The sequence below is a fragment of the Triticum dicoccoides genome, unplaced genomic scaffold (assembly GCF_002162155.2).
Source record: "Triticum dicoccoides isolate Atlit2015 ecotype Zavitan unplaced genomic scaffold, WEW_v2.0 scaffold126644, whole genome shotgun sequence".
In the NCBI taxonomy this organism is placed as follows: Eukaryota; Viridiplantae; Streptophyta; class Magnoliopsida; order Poales; family Poaceae; genus Triticum; species Triticum dicoccoides.
In genome coordinates, this window is record NW_021188869.1 from 69,088 (window position 1) to 88,560 (window position 19,473).

The window sequence follows — 19,473 nt, forward strand, 5'->3', positions numbered from 1 at the left end:
CTTGAGGGTTGGGGCAGGGGGGTGTTCGGGCAGGCGGCGCCGGTGCCTTCCTCCCCCGGCTTTCCGTCCGTATGCTTTGGGAGCCCTCCGCCACCACCTCCTCCGAGTGGCACTACTCAGGAGGAGGTTATTGCCTTTGGTGGGATTCCCGACCCGGTCTCTACGGGGCGACGTATGAGTTCTCGTCTCCAGGACCATCCGGAGGTGGATGACATGCAGCAGAGGTGCGCTATGAGGGCGGCCAAGCTTCGTGACATTGAGGTCACCACCGATATGTCCGTCAACTTATCCAATTCTATTTTGCATTTTTCTAAGGATGAGATTATAAATAATGCAAACCAATTAGGAGTTTCGCTAGGGAGTACTAATAGTGGAATCTCCAACTCGGTTAATGATCTCCTTGATTTGGAAGCGGAACGCGCTTTAGAAACTATTCGAAACCTAGCAGCAGTAAGACCTATGAATGATGCTGAGATTGATGCGTTGGGGGTGAGAGTGCTCGATAATTTTTGTGCAGACCTTGCACCATCCACTACTGAATCCAAGGAGGAGGAGGTTAGCCTAGAGGATGTAGTGAATAAACCACCAGAGCCCGGTTATGAGCACCGATGGAGGACCATAGTAAACCCAAACGTAAGTGGAAGCGGAAGGTGTATCCCGCGTCCGCGGTTCGTAGGAGTGCTAGGATTCGGACGGCCAAAAAATTTCATGATGACATATGAAATGAATCTTTTGGAATAGCAGAGGTCTGAAGGACTTGGCTAAAAGAAGGTTTCTCGCTGAGGCATCTCTGGAGCATCGATTAGATTTCATTGCTCTCTCAGAAACTGGTAGGGATAATTTTGCGCCTCAGTTTCTTAATACGCTATCGGGGGGTGTCGATTTTGATTGGCATTGCCTTCCCCCGCAAGGAAGATCCGGTGGGATCCTGCTTGGAGTAAGATGCGATTCACTAGAAGTCCGAAGTGTAGTGATGGGTGACTTCGCGGTTAAATTTTAGGTTAGGTCTAAAGTTGATGGGTTTAACTGGGCTCTAGTGGCGGTTTATGGTGCCGCACAACCCGAGTTTAAACCGGAGTTTTTGGCGGACTTGGTTCAAATTTGCGGTTCCGAGCAACTCCCAATTCTGGTTGGGGGTGATTTCAACATCATTAGGAGGAGAGAGGAATAGAATAACGATAATTTTGACGGCAGATGGTCGTTTATGTTTAACACCATCATTGAAAGCTTGGATCTGAGAGAGATAGAGCTTGCTGGTCGAAAATTTACCTGGGCCAACGCTTTGCCAAATCTGACATTCGAGAAGTTGGATCGAGTCCTTGCGAGCGTCGAGTGGGAACAGAAGTTCCCTCTTGTAACGGTTCAAGCTCTCTCGCGCGGTATATCGGATCACACACCTTTATTCGTGGACTCAGGTGAGCCAAACCACGTGGGAAACAAAAACACCTTTTCCTTCAAACTTGCTTGGTTCGAACGAGAAGGATTCTTTGATCTGATAGCCAGGGAATGGGCTAAAGATAGAGGAGGCAAGACTTCTGTCGAGCGGTGGCAGAATAAGATTAGACATTTGAGAAGTTTCCTACGAGGATGGGCTAAACACCTTAGTGGGATTTATAAGATTGAAAAGGACAGGCTCCTTTCTCTGATTCAGTCCCTCGATATTAAAGCCGAATCCACGATCTTGCAACCTGCAGAGCTCCAGTCTAAGCTGGATGCGGAGATGAGGTTGAAAGAACTTCTCCGCGAAGAAGATTTGAAGTGGGCGTTGAGAGCTAAAGTTCGTAGAGTGGTCAGGGGGACGCGAACACTCAATTCTTTCATTTGATTGCTAATGGCAAACACAGAAAGAAGAGAATTTTCCAGCTTGAGCAAGATGAAGGAACTATTGTAGGGCAGGACAACCTAAAGCTTTACGTCACCGAGTATTATAAGCAGTTATTTGGACCTCCGGAGGATAGTTGTGTCTCCCTCGATGAGTCCAGGACTGAGGATGTGCCTCAACTAACTGCTAATGATAATGATATTCTGGTTGCCCCTTTCTTGGAGAAGGAGGTTTTTGATGCCATAATGCAGATGAAAAACAATAAGGCTCCCGGGCCGGGTGGATTTCTGGCGGAGTTTTACAAAAGATGCTGGCATATTATTAAGGGGGATTTACTTCCAATGTTCCACGATCTTTTCTCTGGATGGCTTCAGTTATTTCACCTAAATTTTGGAACTATAACATTGCTTCCTAAGAAGACAGATGCTCTGAGAATCGAGCAGTTCAGACCGATCTGTCTTCTCAATGTTAGTTTCAAATTTTTTACCAAAGTTGGGACGAATCGGCTCACACAGATGGCGCATTCTGTGGTGCAGCATTCCCAAACTGCTTTCATGCCGGATAGAAACATCCTGGAAGGGGTGGTGGTCCTGCATGAAACGCTCCATGAAATTCACTCGAAAAAATTGGACGGAGTTATTTTTAAGGTGGATTTCGAGAAAGCGTACGATAAAGTAAAGTGGCCATTCCTACAACAGGCGTTGCGCATGAAAGATTTCAATGAAGGCTGGTGAAGCCAGGTTGAATCATATACGCAAAAAGGGAGTGCTGGAATTAAAGTTAATGACAAGATCGGTCATTACTTCCAGACACACAAGGGCCTAAGACAAGGGGATCCGATGTCCCCTATTTTGTTCAACATTGTAGTGGACATGTTGGCAATTTTGATAGGAAGAGCTAAGGAGGCTGGTCAAGTGGGAGGCCTGGTACCTCATCTCATTGATGGAGGGGTATCCATCCTCCAGTACGCTGATGATACAATCATCTTTATGGAGCACGACTTGGTAAAAGTGAGAAATATGAAGCTGGTGTTATGCTTATTTGAACAATTGACTGGGTTAAAGATTAACTTTCATAAAAGCGAATTGTTCTGCTTTGGTAGAGCCAATGATGAACAAGAGGCCTACAAGCAATTGTTTGGGTGTGATTTCGGGGCTTTGCCTTTCACATACTTAGGATTTCCAATCCACCATCTTAAGCTGACAAACAGAGAATGGAAGTGTATAGAGGACCGATTTGAAAAGAAACTGAGTTGCTGGAAGGGCAAGCTCATGTCATACGGAGGCCGCTTAATTCTGATTAATTCGGTTCTCACGAGTATGCCTATGTTTCTTTTGTCGTTTTTCAAAGTCCCAGTTGGTGTTAGGAAAAGACTGGACTTTTATCGATCCCGTTTTTTGGCAGGGTGATGAGCTAAAAAGAAAATACCGTTTAGCCAAATGGGATATCATCTGTAGACCGAAAGACCAAGGGGGTCTTGGGATTGAGAATCTTGAAGTCAAGAACAGATGTCTTCTTAGCAAGTGGTTGTGGAAGTTATCTAGCGGAATTGACGCCACTTGGGCACAAATCCTTCGGAATAAGTATCTTCAAACCAAAACTTTGTCTCAGGTCACAGTAAGACCGACTGATTCACCCTTTTGGAAAGGGCTTATGAAAGTAAAGCTTTCCTTCTTTAATAGGACAAAGTTTATTGTTGGTGACGGAGCCAGTACGAGATTCTGGGAGGATACTTGGCTCGGAGAAGTACCCCTAGCCATCCAATACCCGTCCTTGTATCGTATTGTTCAACGACGTGAGATTTTTGTTGCATCGGTATTTCAATCAATCCCCCTTAATATTCAGTTCAGACGGGCGTTAGTGGGCAATCATTGGGAATAATGGCCACATCTAGTTAGGAGACTGATGGATGTTCAACTTTCCCAACAACCCGATAAATTACGCTGGAAGCTCACTAGGTCGGGAGAATTTACAGTTAAATCAATGTATGTTGATGTGATCAATTCAAGCTCGATTCCTAGTTCCAAACATGTGTGGGCTGTCAAAGTTCCTCTGAAAATTAAAGTGTTTATGTGGTTTCTACACAAACAAGTTATTTTAACCAAGGACAACTTGACAAAGCGTAATTGGACAGGACCTACTAGGTGTAGCTTCTGTGATCGGGATGAAACGATTAAACATCTTTTTCTTGATTGCCCACTAGCTAAAGTTTTATGGAGGACAATCCATATTGCTTTTAATATTTCTCCACCGAGTTCAGTCAACACGTTATTTAGAACATGGCTTAACGGGGTAGAGCCCGGGTTAGCGCGACATATTCGTGTAGGAGTCTGCGTCTTGTTGTGGGCGCTCTGGAATTGCAGGAATGATTTGGTTTTTAACAAGACAACACGCATTCATTTTTTGCAGGTTATCTTTAGAGCTACGGCGCTGATCCGTTCCTGGTCGCTACTCACTCCGACAGAGCCCAGGGAGCGTTTGGTTACCGAATCTATCCGCTGGGAGACGGTAGCTCAGGATATCTTTAACCGGTTTGGATGGCGGTCATGTAATAGGATAGGCAATTAGTTTTCCTATCTCTTTTTAGCCAAGCGGTTGTGGCATCCTTCTTTTGGCTAGTTGGTGTTTTTAGCCTTTTTGGTTCTGTGTGAGCCTTTTTTTTCTTTTCACTTTTGGAGACTTTGAGACCTTGTTGGAACTTATTTGTTTGGTTAATAAGATGGCCGTATGCATCATGCTGATGCAGAGGCCGAGGAGCCCCCCTTTTTGAAAAAAAAATCTTAGCCCTAATCGGCAGGTAACGGTGCATGCAACGCCGGCGACGGATGTCTTGGATTTCTTTTTTTTTTTAATATGCGTCGCTCATACCGAATGATCATCCTTGCCGCTCATATTGGACTTCCATTTCGGCCTTGCTATCAACAGGTTCTTCATCATGGATCTCCACCACTGATACTGCTGAACCATGTCCAATGATAACCCTGGTAAATAGAGAGTATGTGCTTCAGTTTACATGCAAAACATCATATAGATGGCGAGAATTGCGAAAAATAGGTGGCAGGGAAATGACAAAAATAAATGAAGCTAGAACTGAAGATCATTATTTCCACCTATAAAACATAGTACAGAGAAACAATGCTAGACAGTAAAAAAGACAACATCAGAAATATCGGTTACCTTCTTGACCCCATCAAAGTGGCGAGACCACGGACACCCTGATGACAACCAATGTGAAGAATTCTCTTAAGCCTGGAGAATACGAAGCATCACTAACTACTTTCCGGTTACTTTAATTGTATCACATGGGAGAAAGCATTTTTTTAAAGTAAAATTGTGTGACACGAGCATCTCAAGTGATGCTAGCATTAATTGAAACATGTGCAACGCCACATGTTAGGTATGCCAAGTTTGTGAACGTCGCAAGAACATACTCCTACAGTGCCGATTACCTGAAATTAGTCAAGCTCCACAAATGAACGATGCCGTTTCTTGTACCTATAATTACAAGTGGAAGTCTGGGATGGGAAACAATTGAGACAACTGGAAACATGAAACCTTTTAGTGTCTCAATACACATCTCTTTCTTCAGGTCCCATATCTGGTTGGAAGAAACAAACAAGCATGTGTTATTTTTAGTGTTATCTGCATAATGCATTGCTACATGTTTTAGTGAAATAGCAGACCTTGGCAGTCATATCCTCAGAGCCCGTAATCAAATAGTGCTGATTATCACGCATGAAAAATCTAGGCAGTTCACTTCGTCCGAATGCCCAGAAAGAGTACACATAGATCTGGAAGAATCAAGACTCCAAACCTGAACACAAAACACACGAGTTTGCAATCAGCTGGTCTTGAAGAAAGCCAATTTTCAGTTAGCATAAGAGACAAGTCCGAACCTTTACTGTGTGATCTCTTGAAGCACTAGCAAAACTGTTGGTGTTCCATGGGTTAAATGCAATCTGTTTTAAAGTATGGGAGTGTTCCATAAACGTTCTTCTGCACTCCCAATCCTTGTCCCAGTCCCAAAGCTTTATTTGTGTATCACATGATGACAACACATAAGGCTGTGTAGGATGAATGTCCATCGATTCAAGAAATTTATCATGAGCACGGAAACTATTTGTTAAACAACCTGTCACGTTGCCTTGGCTGTCACGCCTTGGCTGGCTGCCGCACCAACCTCGTGAGCCGCATCAGGAGTCCAACCATATTGATAGAGATAGCTAGGTAGTTGGTTCATGTTTATCTCTTGTAACCTATTCTATCTCTTCTTTTCCAAGTCTTCTGTAAGATCTCAACTGTATGCGCCTCAGAGTTATTGCGCCCCTGCCTATAACATGCAACACGTCCCCTCGTACCGAGGTCAAGACGTTTCCGCACATCGCACATGGTAATCAGAGCGATCCTCTCCAAAGCCATCTAGCGATCCAATCTCCAGCCATGTCTTCCTCCGGCGCTTCCCATGCCAACCTCAGCGGCCAAGTCACGGAGAGGCTGACCCGCACCAACTATGTCCTCTGGCGCGCGCAGGTGACGCCGCAGCTCAGGGGCGCGGGAGTCTTCGGCTACGCCGACGGCACAACACCGGAGCCGGCCAAGTTCCTCACCACCAAAGACAAGGATGGGAAGGAAACCTCTGCGCCCAACCCTCTCCACCCTTTTTGGGTCCGGGAGGACCAGCAAGTGCTGGGCTATCTCCTCAACAACCTCACCAAGGAGGTCCTGCTGCAGGTGACCACGGTCACCACGGCGAGCGCGCTCTGGACGATCCTCGCAGGTATGTTTTCCTCGCAGTCTTTGAGCCGTGTCAATAATATTCGCACGGCCCTGCTCAGCGCGCAGAAGGGCACCCAATCGGTCGCCACCTTCTTCGCCCATATGCGCGGCCTTGCCGATGAGCTGGCGGCCGCCAGCAAGCCCCTGCAGGACGACGAACTCATCAGCTACATTCTCCACGGCCTCGACATGGAGTACCAGCCCTTGGTCTCCGCCCTCGACGTCCGCACCACCCCGGTCTCTCTCGACAAGCTCTTCGCTATGTTGAGTAACTTCGACCAGCGGGTGGCCATGTACCAGGGGGCGGGCGGCTCAAATCTTCTGCCAACGCCGCGACCCGTGGCCGTGGCGGCTACTCCTCTCGCCACCGTGGTCCTCCTCGCTCCAAGGGCAGGCCTGGCGGTGGCGGTGGCGGCAACACCAATGGCTCCAACTCCCGCAGCAGCCGCCCCTCCTCCAACAACACCAGGGGTCGCCGCGGCGGGAACAGCAAGTCGCGCCCGGATGCCGTGCGTTGCCAAATCTGTGGCAAGCTCGGGCACTCGGCAAAAGACTGCTGGTACCGTTTTGAAGAAGATGAGGCGTCGTCTGAAGACAAGGAAAAAGTTGCTGCCGCTGCTGATGGTGCCTACGGCGTCGACACGAACTGGTACCTTGACAGCGGTGCAACCAACCATCTCACGGGTGAACTTGAGAAAGTAACACTCCGTGAAAAGTACCCCGGCAAGGACCAAATCCACACGGCAAGTGGGGCAGGTATGAGGATCCGTCATATTGGTCATTCAGTTATTCATACCCCTCATCGTAAAATCCACCTTAGGAAAATTTTGCATGTCCCTAGTGCCAACAAAAATCTCCTCTCTGTTCATCGTATTGCACTTGTATCATGTCTTCATTGAGTTTCATCCTTTTTTCTTCTTGATTAAGGATCAGGCCACGAGGAAAATTCTATATCGAGGTAGATGCATTCGAGGGCTCTACCCATTGCTTCCGGAGTTTCGAAGTTTCAATAAACAAGCCCATGGTGCTGTCAAGCTTTTCTCCACACGATGGCACGATCGTCTAGGACATGCTTCCTTTTCCTTTGTAGAACGTTTGCTTAGAAAGAATAAGCTCCCGTTTTTTGGTGAGCGTCATGTCGAAACCATTTGTGATTCCTGCCAAAGAGCAAAAAGTCATCAATTACCTTATCCTATTTCTACTAGTGTTCTACTCAACCCTTACAATTAATTTTTTCGGATGTTTGGGGCCCTGCTCCTAGTTCGGTTGGTAGACACACGTATTACGTAAGCTTCATTGATGACTATAGCAAATTCTCGTGGATCTATCTTCTCAAGAAACGATCCGAGGTTTTTCAAGTGTTTCAAAACTTTCAAGCACTCGTTAAAAGAAAGTTTGACCGCAAGATCATTGCTGTTCAATCTGATTGGGGAGGGGAATACGAAAAGCTCAATTCCTTCTTCCAAACTTTGGGCATCTCTCATCATGTGTCCTGCCCTCATGCTCACCAACAAAACGGCTCTGCTGAACGTAAGCATAGGCATATCGTTGAAGTTGGTCTAGCTCTACTTGCTGGTGCTTCTATGCCTCTCAAGTTCTGGGATGAAGTGTTTCTTACTGCTGTTCACATCATCAACATGCTTCCTAGTCGTGTCATCCACAATGAAACCCCCATAGAAAGACTTCTTCACACCAAACCAGACTACAAGTCTCTTCGTGTCTTTGGTTGTGCCTGCTGGCCAAATCTTCGCCCCTACAATAATCGCAAGCTCGTGTTCCGATCAAAACAATGTGTCTTTCTAGGGTATAGTGCTCAACACAAGGGTGTCAAGTGTCTCGATGTCTCCACGGGCCGTGTCTATATATCTCGTGATGTTTGTGTTCGATGAGACCAAATTTCCTTTCTCCGACCTTCACCCCAATGCTGGTGCATTACTTCGCAAGGAAATTCTCCTTCTACCATCTCATCTTACCGGTCTTGATCAAGGGGGAAATAACTATGATGATCAACTATTGACTGACCCTATTAATGCCTTGTGTGAGCCTTGTGATGATGCAGGAGAATATACGGAAAAAAACGGAAGCAAAATTGATGAAGAAACGCGCCTCACAGAGCCATATTTCATGTGCTCCGGCGCAGGGAACAAATCCCCCTCGGGATCCGCGCGGTCAGGCGTGTCAGCCGTATCGCCCTCGGGATCCGGGTGGCCCGCAGCGTCAGAACCGCCAGGCGAATCTGCCTCAGATTCTGCGCCATCAGCGCCGCCAACAACCTCGTCAGGAGCGGTCGGGCGCGACCCACCGCGCGTCGTCCCCGAGCCAGCCACCGGCGCGACGCTACTGGAGAGCACGCCCCCTCTGCTCCGCGCAAATCAGGCGCCACCACTTGGCGAACAACTGCAGCTGGGCCCGCGACTCGTTTTCCGGTCCAGCCAATCTGCTACAAAAGGAGGGATCTACGCCACCCGACAGCCGCTGGCGCGGGATCCCATGTTGATAGCGGGCCCGCTCCATCATGCACCAATGATGAGGCCCGCGGGGCGGGATCTTCTGCGCCCGCTGCAACGTTCACAGCTTCACCAACCACCACAGAAGATCCAGCGCGCACAGATGCTGCTGCTGATCCCGCTGCTGCTGCTGGACCATGATCTTCTGTGCCACAAACCGAAGCTGCACCATCTCCACGCCGTACACGACTACAAAAAGGGGTAATTCAGCCTGTTGATTATAAACATGTAACTAAGTATGGGATGGTGTGCTCCACAGGTGAACCAGGTGAACCATATACACTTGAAGAAGCACTCAGTGATGACAAATGGAAAAATGCCATGAACGAGGAGTTCAAGGCATTGCAGAAAAATAAAACATGGCATCTGGTTCCTCCACAGCAAGGTAAAAATCTTATTGATTGCAAGTGGGTATTCAGGATTAAAAGAAAGTCTGACGGAACCATTGATCGTTACAAGGCCAGACTTGTTGCCAAAGGTTTTAAACAACGGTATGGCATAGACTATGAGGACACGTTTAGTCCCGTTGTAAAGGTTGCCACTATCCGTCTCGTTTTGTCTATTGCTGTATCCAGGGGCTGGAGTCTCAGACAGCTAGATGTGCAGAACGCATTTCTCCATGGTGTTCTGGAAGAGGAAGTGTACATGAAGCAACCTCCTGGGTTTGTAAGCAAAGATGCACCCTCTTATGTGTGTAAACTTGACAAGTCTTTATATGGGTTGAAGCAAGCACCAAGGGCATGGTACTCACGTCTCAGCAAAAAAAATGCAAATGCTTGGCTTTGTTCCTTCTAAGTCTGACACATCATTGTTCATTTACAATAAGTACAATACACACATATTTGTACTTATATATGTTGATGATATAATTGTCACCAGTTCATCAGATGAGGCCATTACAGGACTTTTGAAGGATCTCAGTACAGAGTTTGCTCTCAAGGATCTTGGAGACTTACATTATTTTCTAGGGATTGAGGTGAAGAAGCATGAGGATGGACTTCACCTATCCCAGGAGAAATATGCAGCAGATCTGGTAAAGAAGGCTGGTCTTCAAGGTTGTAAACCATCACACACTCCTTTGTCAAGTTCAGAAAAATTGTCTCTTACCGAGGGACAGCTTTTGAGTCAAGATGATAGTACAAGGTACCGAAGTCTAGTAGGTGCTCTTCAATACTTGACACTTACCAGGCCTGATATCTCTTTTGCTGTTAACAAAGTTTGCCAATTCCTTCATGCACCCACTATAGTTCATTTGACTGCTGCCAAACGCATTGTTAGATATGTCAAGAACACTCTTAATGTTGGTCTAAATTTCTGCAAGTCATCATCTACACTTATAAGTGCCTTCTCAGACTCTGATTGGGCAGGATGTTTGGATGATAGGAGATCCACTGGTGAATTTGCGGTATTTTTTAGTCCTAATTTGATATCATGGTGTGCAAGAAAGCAAGCTACTGTCTCCAGATCTAGTACAGAGGCCGAGTATAAGGCATTAGCAAATGCCACAGCAGAGATTATTTGGGTACAATCCATTCTGAGGGAACTTGGTATTAAGGATACTCAAGCTCCATGTTTATGGTGTGACAATCTAGATGCAATGTACTTGTCTGCTAATCCAGTTTTTCATGCCAGAACAAAGCACATTGAGATAGATTTTCACTTTGTGAGAGAAAGAGTTGCCAAGAAGCAACTTGACATTCGGTTTGTGCATTCCAGAGATCAAATTACAGATGGATTCACAAAACCATTGCCTACCAAAAGCTTTGAAGACTTCAAGCATAATCTCAACTTGATGAAGTTGTGATTACGGGAGGGTGTTAAACAACCTGTCACGTTGCCTTGGCTGTCACGCCTTGGCTGGCTGCCGCACCAACCTCATGAGCCGCATCAGGAGTCCAACCATATTGATAGAGATAGCTAGGTAGTTGGTTCATGTTTATCTCTTGTAACCTATTCTATCTCTTCTTCTCCAAGTCTTCTGTAAGATCTCAACTGTATGCGCCTCAGGGTTATTGCGCCCCTGCCTATAACATGCAACACGTCCCCTCGTACCGAGATCAAGACGTTTCCGCACATCGCACACTATTGACTTCCTGCACTTACATTTCATAGCTGTACACGTGGATAAATCCTTCGTGATATGAACCGGCCAGAAACCATTGACGCCGTTCAATAAATTTAACAAGACAACCCTACAGTGAGAATGGTCATCTTATTAGTATATCGACTTAGTTATGATAACAAAGAAACCAGAGATTTCATATCATGCCTGATGATCCTGAGACTTTAACCAAAGCAAGAAATTTCTGCCAGTAAATACAAATGAGCCCTTTGTTAGTCCAATAATGCCAACAAAAGCGTGGTACATTTTTCCATAAAAATTGAGCTTTCTGTGATGACCATCAAATGTATCCACAAGTGGAATATTGTCAATATAAGAGATGTATAGTGTGACGGTTTTTCAGACTGTTCAGAAAAGCTTTTAGCATTTTATTACTTATGTTGAACAACAACAAACTTGCCTTTTCATGACAGAAAACATCAACGAAAAGCAGTAACTGTGTATGTTCAGATATAATATGACTCTGGTACTAACTTCTGAGAGAATACAGTAACTTGCCTGCGTGTCATAGTCCCATAAACCAACACGTCCATCATAATGACCTGTTATAATCCTGCAATGAGAAGAAATCTAACCATGATAATCACAATCAATGTGCTCATTTGAAGGAGGTTTAGCCATTCTAATGCCTATGCATACTGTACATGATACACACTCGGTCACTCACCATGGCTCTGTCTGGTTTGCATCGAGGGAACACAAAGCTGCATGGGTTTTCTCCACGAATGTGATCTGATCCAACAAAACTCTGGTAAAATTATAGAAACCAAAGGTTGGAAGATCTATGAAGAGAAAAGAAAACAGACCTTAAGTAAAGGTGGAATTGCCTGTTGCATCGTGGATGCATGAAGAAAAAAAGAAAGAAAAAGAAGCATCAGTACATATCAACCCGCTTTCCAAGAAATTCTACTGGTCACTCAAATGAATTCAGCTCAGAACTCAACTGGACTTTGCAAATTATATTAAACAAAATAGAATAGATCATATCTCATACCGGCCTGAATCCCACTGGATTCAGGTAGTTCTGTCGGCTATTCTAACAATTTTCTATATGCTAACCAAATTTCACCAACCCTGTGCAAAACCAGGACAGGCGAGGCAAGCAACAGGTCACACTAGCAGGCGGTTCTGTTCTTTCAGGTGCATTACGTACTAACATTGTCTGTACTGTATACTTCACATCTATCCTCACCGGGCAAAATATTCTGCTTACTTGAACTAACTCACCTCACATGCCGTCTCCCCTTTGGGTGCATAAACAACTTTCAGTGTCACATCATGCACGATATGCCTCGTCTCTGCTGCTTTCTCAAAATATTGGTCACAGTCATATTGGTTTCTGAAAGGCTTGAGGCCCTCATCACCTATACTGCTCTGAAGAACAAAATTGACATCTCTTTCTTCTGGCAGGTTTTCCCTTTTATCCGTTGTCACAACGAGAATGTAGGTGGAGCTCGGGGGGACAATGCCATACAGTGGTAGACTTAGAAAGAACCTCCTTTTGTCCATGAGCCTACTCTTCTCCAAAAGCTTAAACGGCACATATTCATTTGTGTTGTTTGTTAGGTGCAGTGAGCAGGGGATCAACTTGTTGGGTTCAAAGGTGAACCAAAGCTCGGGTGGGTGGATGTCAAGAAGCTTGTTGGAGCCTGCAGGGATTACCTGCAGAGGGAGAACTTAACCGTTTAACAAATTAGCATCTGCACAAATTTCCTGAAGAAAGAAAGGGCAGTTATTGTTTATGTTTGTTAGGTTGCATGCATGGAACTTAACTAATGGGATTGTACTGCAGACACTCATAGAAAAGCATATTCCACCAGGCGCGCACCAGTTTTGAATTGTCTAAAACATTGGTGCTCTAGTTACAGTACCATACTAAGCTCCTTTCTGCTTTTGCATTGAGTAAGCTCACCTCAGAGTCTGTCCCTTCTGACCCCGCATGTGCAGATGACCGTGGAACATTAGATGCCTCTTGATTGCTCGGATCATCCATACCCAAAACTGCTACTGGTGCAAGTGATGAATGCTTTGGTACTTCAGATAAGCATACTTCAGATGAGCATGGGGCTTGTAGCTCTCCGTCAAAAACAACATCCAAACTCACCTCATCAACCAAGTTGCCTGCCTCTTTATTGAACATGTCAGTAGTTATATCCCGAGCTGCAAGACCATCACTTACTTTAGTGCTCCGCACAATTAACCCGCCGGCATGTCGTGGTGCGTTCTTCTGTAGTTGCAATGTTATGTCGATACTACACTTGGATCTCGGTGGCACAATGTCTTTGGTTGGATGTGTGCAATATGGCAAGGGGGACGTTGTTTGGATGTTGAAGGCTATGCAACCATCTGTCTCATTGGTTAGCTGTATTGAGCATGACATTTGCTTGTTCAGGTCAAAAGGAAAATGTAGTTCGAGCGGCTCAATTCCAAGCATATCATCCTCCAAGTAAGGGCTCATCTGTGAAAAATGAGCAAAATACATTACCATGAATATGCTTAATTCATGCATCTCGTCTCCTAATTAAGATACATTTTGAGTCAGGCAAGAATATGTGCTTAAGATCAGTTTGACGGAAGATAATGAGGGGACCTCCTTCCTATAAGAAACAAGTAAGCTAGTGTTCAATTCAAACAAACAAAGATGGAAGAAGAAAGCCTGTGAAAGCCCGGGAGGAAAAAAAGATAAGAGAAGAGGGACAGAAAGGGGAATCCCACTAGAAAGGAAAGATCAACAAACAACACAAGGCGAGAAGTGCGGCTTAAGGGATTATAAACTTATTTATTAGAAAGTTAATGTTAGCTTCTTGAAGAACAACCAAATAATGCTAGAAACTGTTAGGTGGTTGAGGATTCATGTAACATATTAAGCTCAATTACCTCATCAATTGTGGACCCATTGTCACTGCTGAATTGCCCATTTGTACCTTTCATGTCTATGAAATCACATAATATACCGCCAATAAAAGGTCGCCTGTAGGGGTCCTTTTCCTGGCAGCGCATCCCTATTTCGATGCATTTAGTTACTTGTCGGTAACCTAATGGCGTTTCCTTCCCTGATTTTTTCCACCTGTGCCTCCATCTTCTGAGTACCTATCATTTCACAAAGTTAACTTAGAACAATGGAAAAAATATTCGCGTCAAAATATAAATGGTGCATGCTTGCCTATTTATTCTATTACTCACAAAGGTCGACAACTAACCCAATCCGAACATGTATCACAATGGACCTGCCCAAAGCTATTTTTTCCTATTACTAGTTAGCAAATCAATAATTCTTGGATCACTCGGGGGCAACATTTTTTTTAATTGCATGCACCAGCCAATTAATCGAAAAGGATGAACTGGAAAAGAAGGGTGGGGAATATATTTCAACACCCCCCTCACGTTTATGCTCGTATGAGCCTTAGATGTGGTGCTGATGTAGGCTACAACTATATTTATTAATATCGTGTGGGCCAGATCTTGAACTTGAGACCTCTTGGTTCTAATAACATATTAAGTTTCATGAAGCAACTAATAAGAGCCTTAGATGTGGGGCTGATGTAGGTTGCAACTATATTTATTAATATCGTGTGGGCTAGATCTTGAACTTGAGACCTCTTGGCTCTGATAACGTATTAAGTTTCATGAAGCAACCGGTAAAACCAAAAGTTTAAACTAATGGAGAATGTTGGGAAATCTTCATATACTTCAACAATTTGTAGCATCTTATTGTGTCTGACGGGTGTGGCAACACACCATCATGATCTAGTAATACTTAGTTTTGGTCGGGACTGCCGCAAGGAGACGAGACCCACAATTGATATTTTGTTAAGCTTGTACCTGGCCCATGCTGTAAAAATAGACACCCCTAGCCCATGTTGTGAAGGTAGACACCCCTATATGTGTACAAAACATTGCTCATGCAGTATGAATCATTGGTGGGGTGGGCCATACAACTTTATAGACAAGGGCACAATACAACAAATTGACCTTAGGTTCAGTGCAATCCGTTGTCAGGCATCATTCTTAGGTAACCTCAACTTAGAGGCTGCATATAGAAGCCTCACATATATATTTGAACAAATGGCACCCAGCTTCGTCGTATGCGAGAGTAGAAATGAATCCATACCCGCACCTAGCTAAAAAAATTAGTGTCCGCTACCCATACCCACACCCCGGGGCCAATTTTTTTCCCATAGTCGTACCCGGCTAGGTACAACACTCCCGCGGGTAAAAATACCCGCCTTGCCCATCTTCATGTCCTACTCTTGCATCGGAGTCGCGCAGAGGTCCTTGTCAGAGTACACAACCTCCTTGTTCTCCTACTCTGGCAGGTCATCTTGGACGGACTCCATATACTCGCCTCTTGGGCGATGGGTGGCATGGAGGAGACGCTCCAATGGTGGTAAGGTCTGTAGGTGGGTCGGTGAGTTAGGAGGACAAGCGGTTGCAGCGGCAGGGAGGCCGCCGTGAAGTATCCAGCGACCGACATGTCTGGGGTGGCTAGTGAGTTGTGAGACGGCAAGATGCAAGCGGTGGGAGCGAGCATACCTGCCTCGGAGGTTGCTAGTTAGTGAGGTGAGGTGCGGGCGCCAAGGCGGGAGGGGCGCAAGGGCGAGATCAAAAGGGGCATTGCGATGCTAGCGAGTTGAGGGGAGAGCGTCAAGGCTAGAGGGGCGCTGGGGCGAGGTGAGGTGCGGGTGCCGAGGTGGGAGAGGCACTAAGGCAAGGTGAAGTATGTTCATTTGGGAGTTCTTGAAGTTTTTGGGAACATTGGGAATGGTATGATATCCAATGCAATATAGATAGTACTCCCTTCATTTACCTATACAAGGCCACTATGGAATATACATTTGCATCTATACAAGACCACTAACAGTAATCGAGACAAAATTAATGATATTTTCTCGTACTGGCAACTTGTTTAATAGTTGCATGCACGCAATCATAATAACAGTCACCTACTTCCTCCACTCAGTTTTCTTGCATGCAGGTGGGGTATTAATGATCCTAATAAACAAAAAGAAAAGCTGACTTGCAACGCATGCATTAAATTTTACATTTGGTACCTGTAATCTGAGTTTGTGGCCTTTATATAAAAATGAAGGGAGTATGTAAAGTAAGTAGCAGTTATTAGAAAAATCATAACATGCAAAGGCAAAAAAATAATTCTAGGATATTTGTAAAAGAGGAACCATATGCATGGTCTAATGGAACACTTACACTATTATTGTTATCAAGGATACTCTTATGTCCCGTTACCAGTTCGATGATTATTACACCCAAACTGTATATGTCTGATTTGACAGACATCCTGCCACCATGTAGATATTCCGGAGCACAATATCCACTGCAGAAGATAACAACATAATTGCCCATTATGGCACTAAGAATGTAGAAGAAAAACTACTATGAAAAAGAATTGGTTATTGTGATGCGTGGCTTACAGTGATAAAAACGGTTCGCACACATGGTTTGTGAGTTCTCATCAAGTCTTGATAGACCAAAGTCCGTCACTTTTGGGACCATATGATGATCTAGCAGTATATTGGCAGGCTTAAGATCCATATGAATAATATGGTTTTCCATGTGCAGATGATACAAACCCTCACAAATATCTTTGATGATCTGAAAACGTACATTCCATTCAAGTCCTCTTAATTCGTCTGTAGAAAGAAAGAAACAGTAGCATGGAATCTTCAAACATCTGATTCAAATTTTGTTTTGTCGAGTCTATTGTTTCTCAACCATGACTTTGAAAGTAGAAGTGCATGGGAAAAAAGATAATGAGGAAGTAGAAGGGCCGCATCAAATGCAATGTCGTACCAGTAATATAATTTTGTAGGTTTCCATTGCTGATATACTCGAAACAGAGCAATCTTTCTCTTATTTCAGCATAAATATATTCTCTTTTACCTTCAATTTTTATCTCTACCTGCTCAGTATTAGCGCAGAAGCCAAGAAACCGGACTACATTTTTATGGTTAACCTTCAAAAGACTGTTAACCTCACGATAAAATAGCTTCTCATCGATTGTGTACTTGCTCATGATCCGATTCACAGCAACATTTCCATTTCGTAGGACGCCCTGTTTACATCTCTTGTGAGCATTTAGAGCTAGTAGCCCTGCTTGTAGAATTTTGAAAGCACGTCGCAATAAAATGTATAAAAGAAGGGACTACACATTTCAAAAGAACTCAACTTTAGTTATATACTCCCTCCGTCCCGTATTAGTTGACACTCAAATGGATGTGTCCAGACATATTTCAGTTCTAGATACATCTGTTGAGCGTCAATTAATATGGGATGAAGGAAGTACTAGCCAATGACTGACCTGACAATGAACTACCAGGATAGAGTAATATTTTCAAGTTGCTATAGTTATATCCTGTGCATATGTGCTCTAGTAAAAGGAAACACATTCTCAAGCTTCCCAAAAACTTCAAGAACTCCCAAGCGTACATAGTCGAATGAAATGTGAATATGTAAAAAAAAACATCATTTGCATTTTTTATAGTAAAAGCTGTGTTCATCCATTTATAGATAACTTGGAGAGTTACTTTTCTATAGAACATGCATACACGTTTCCTGGACTTGGAATACTTTGCTGCATATGCACCTGGGGTCAAACTAAAAAAAAAAATTACTCTGTTCTTTTGGTGATACATCGCTATCTTTGTGATACTTAGGATATTAGGTGCTATACACAGAAATTACCTTGAGGAAGAAGAATTACCTTATATACGGTTCCGAATCCACCCTGGCCAATTTCTCGCTCTTCGGAGAAATCATCTGTGATTTTCTTCAGAAGTGCAAACGGTAGATTCGTTGGTTTCTCTTTTCCCTCAAGTATGTGCTCCAGCATGTCATACTCCATGTACCTGTCGCACAATCTATTATTACACAATACACTTGAACAGAAATCACAGTAAGGAAAACTGATTTAATTTCTGCAATAGCAAAGTTAGCGCAAGGACACAGGGTAGCAGCCAGCCACAGTGCATCGCCAGATCAGGAAAAGATTGCACAGACATCAGTGATTTTACACTACTCGGTAGCAACCGCTCTCAGAATACTGGGTGAATGGATTCCGTGTTCCAGGGATGGTGAAGCTTTCATGGGCTTCTTGGCGTTTTGAACAAGGGGTAATCTGACGAACTTTAGGCGAAGAAACAGAGGCGGGAAAGGGGTAAGAACTTCTCGGGAAATTTCAACATCATAGCGCCGTGAGCTTCTCGGGAAATAGCTTTCAACGAATCACACCAGCAACTTTCCAGCGCATGGGAACAGCCAGATAGCTTTCTGCCCCGAAAGATTAAAAGAACAAAATCAAATGGGGAGGGGCGGGGCGGGGCGGTGCGGGGGAATCCCCTACCTTGTGCTGCCCCGCGCTGGCGCTCGCGGGGAAAGATGGGGCGGCGTCGCGTCGACGGCGACGCCGTTGGCCGTGGCGGCGGAGTCGTCGGTGCTGGCTTGCGACGGATCCGTTTCGTGCTGCTTCTGCTGTCCGTTGACTGGGATATGAACCAGGATCCTCAAGAACACTCCCGTGGAGTAGATAGTGGCGGGTGGGACCCACCGCTGAATTTCTGGTAAAAGAATCGCCGTCCTCCCTCGGCGCAGAAACGAAAAAGAAACGTCTCCATTATTTGGATTCACACTGACAGATCCAGTACTTTTACCCCCATCAAACTACTATCAAACCAAGTTTTACCCTACCGGTCCATTTAAACTGCTTTTATCTACTGTACCAAATCAGATCAATCCTTTTGAAGATGAAAATCCTTGTTACATTTTATTACGTCTTTATGGGAAGAAACCAATCACGATTAATCTCTAATCAGTCTCTACAAATATTCGGTAACACCACATATCATCGTCAATGTATAATCAATCAATCTCTATAAATATTTGGCAACACCACATATCAGGCACACGTAATATCAGACATAAATATTACAGCCTATTAAATATTAAGAAAAGGTGAAACTTTACATCTTGTTAACACACATTTTGCCCCGCTCCCGCTCCCGCTCTAGGGTTCCTTCCTTCCTCCCCCCGCCGCTGCCGGCCTTCCTAGGCCCCGCCGCCGCCGCCGACCGCCGGCCGCCCCGACACCGCCCCCTCCCCCTCTCCCTTCCCCCGGATCTGCTCCGTGCAGCCTCCCTGGGAGGTGGCCGGGGCGGCACGAGCCCCCCCCCCTCCCTCGGCCGCCCTCGTCTCTCCTCCCCTCCCTGCCGCCGCTGACGGGCGCCCCCGGCGCT

At 45.0% G+C, this 19,473-nt stretch overlaps 1 protein-coding gene and 1 pseudogene across 4 annotated transcripts; both read right to left on the reverse strand.

The window, feature by feature from the left end:
• Positions 1–4,588: 4,588 nt before the first annotated feature.
• On the reverse strand, positions 4,589–6,015 carry LOC119343418 (annotated as a pseudogene).
• Positions 6,016–10,677: 4,662 nt separating this feature from the next.
• Positions 10,678–18,719, reverse strand: LOC119343421. Of its 4 annotated transcripts, XM_037614378.1 has the most exons (13): positions 18,585–18,719; positions 17,946–18,090; positions 17,036–17,297; positions 16,657–16,875; positions 16,433–16,559; positions 14,105–14,317; positions 13,140–13,685; positions 12,455–12,889; positions 12,034–12,054; positions 11,895–11,959; positions 11,726–11,780; positions 11,375–11,411; positions 10,678–11,297 (listed from the first exon to the last, which is right to left on the reverse strand). In XM_037614378.1, exons 5-13 carry the CDS (start codon positions 16,520–16,522, stop codon positions 11,284–11,286), a joined length of 1,476 nt encoding a protein of 491 aa, XP_037470275.1. In that variant the 5' UTR covers positions 16,523–16,559; positions 16,657–16,875; positions 17,036–17,297; positions 17,946–18,090; positions 18,585–18,719; the 3' UTR covers positions 10,678–11,283. The 4 variants fall into 4 exon arrangements, with proteins under 4 accessions (XP_037470275.1, XP_037470274.1, XP_037470273.1 ...); XM_037614377.1 differs by lacking the exon at positions 17,036–17,297 and having other exon boundaries at positions 11,376–11,411; positions 16,657–16,837; XM_037614376.1 differs by lacking the exon at positions 17,036–17,297 and having other exon boundaries at positions 11,376–11,411.
• Between the last annotated feature and the right edge of the window lie 754 nt (positions 18,720–19,473).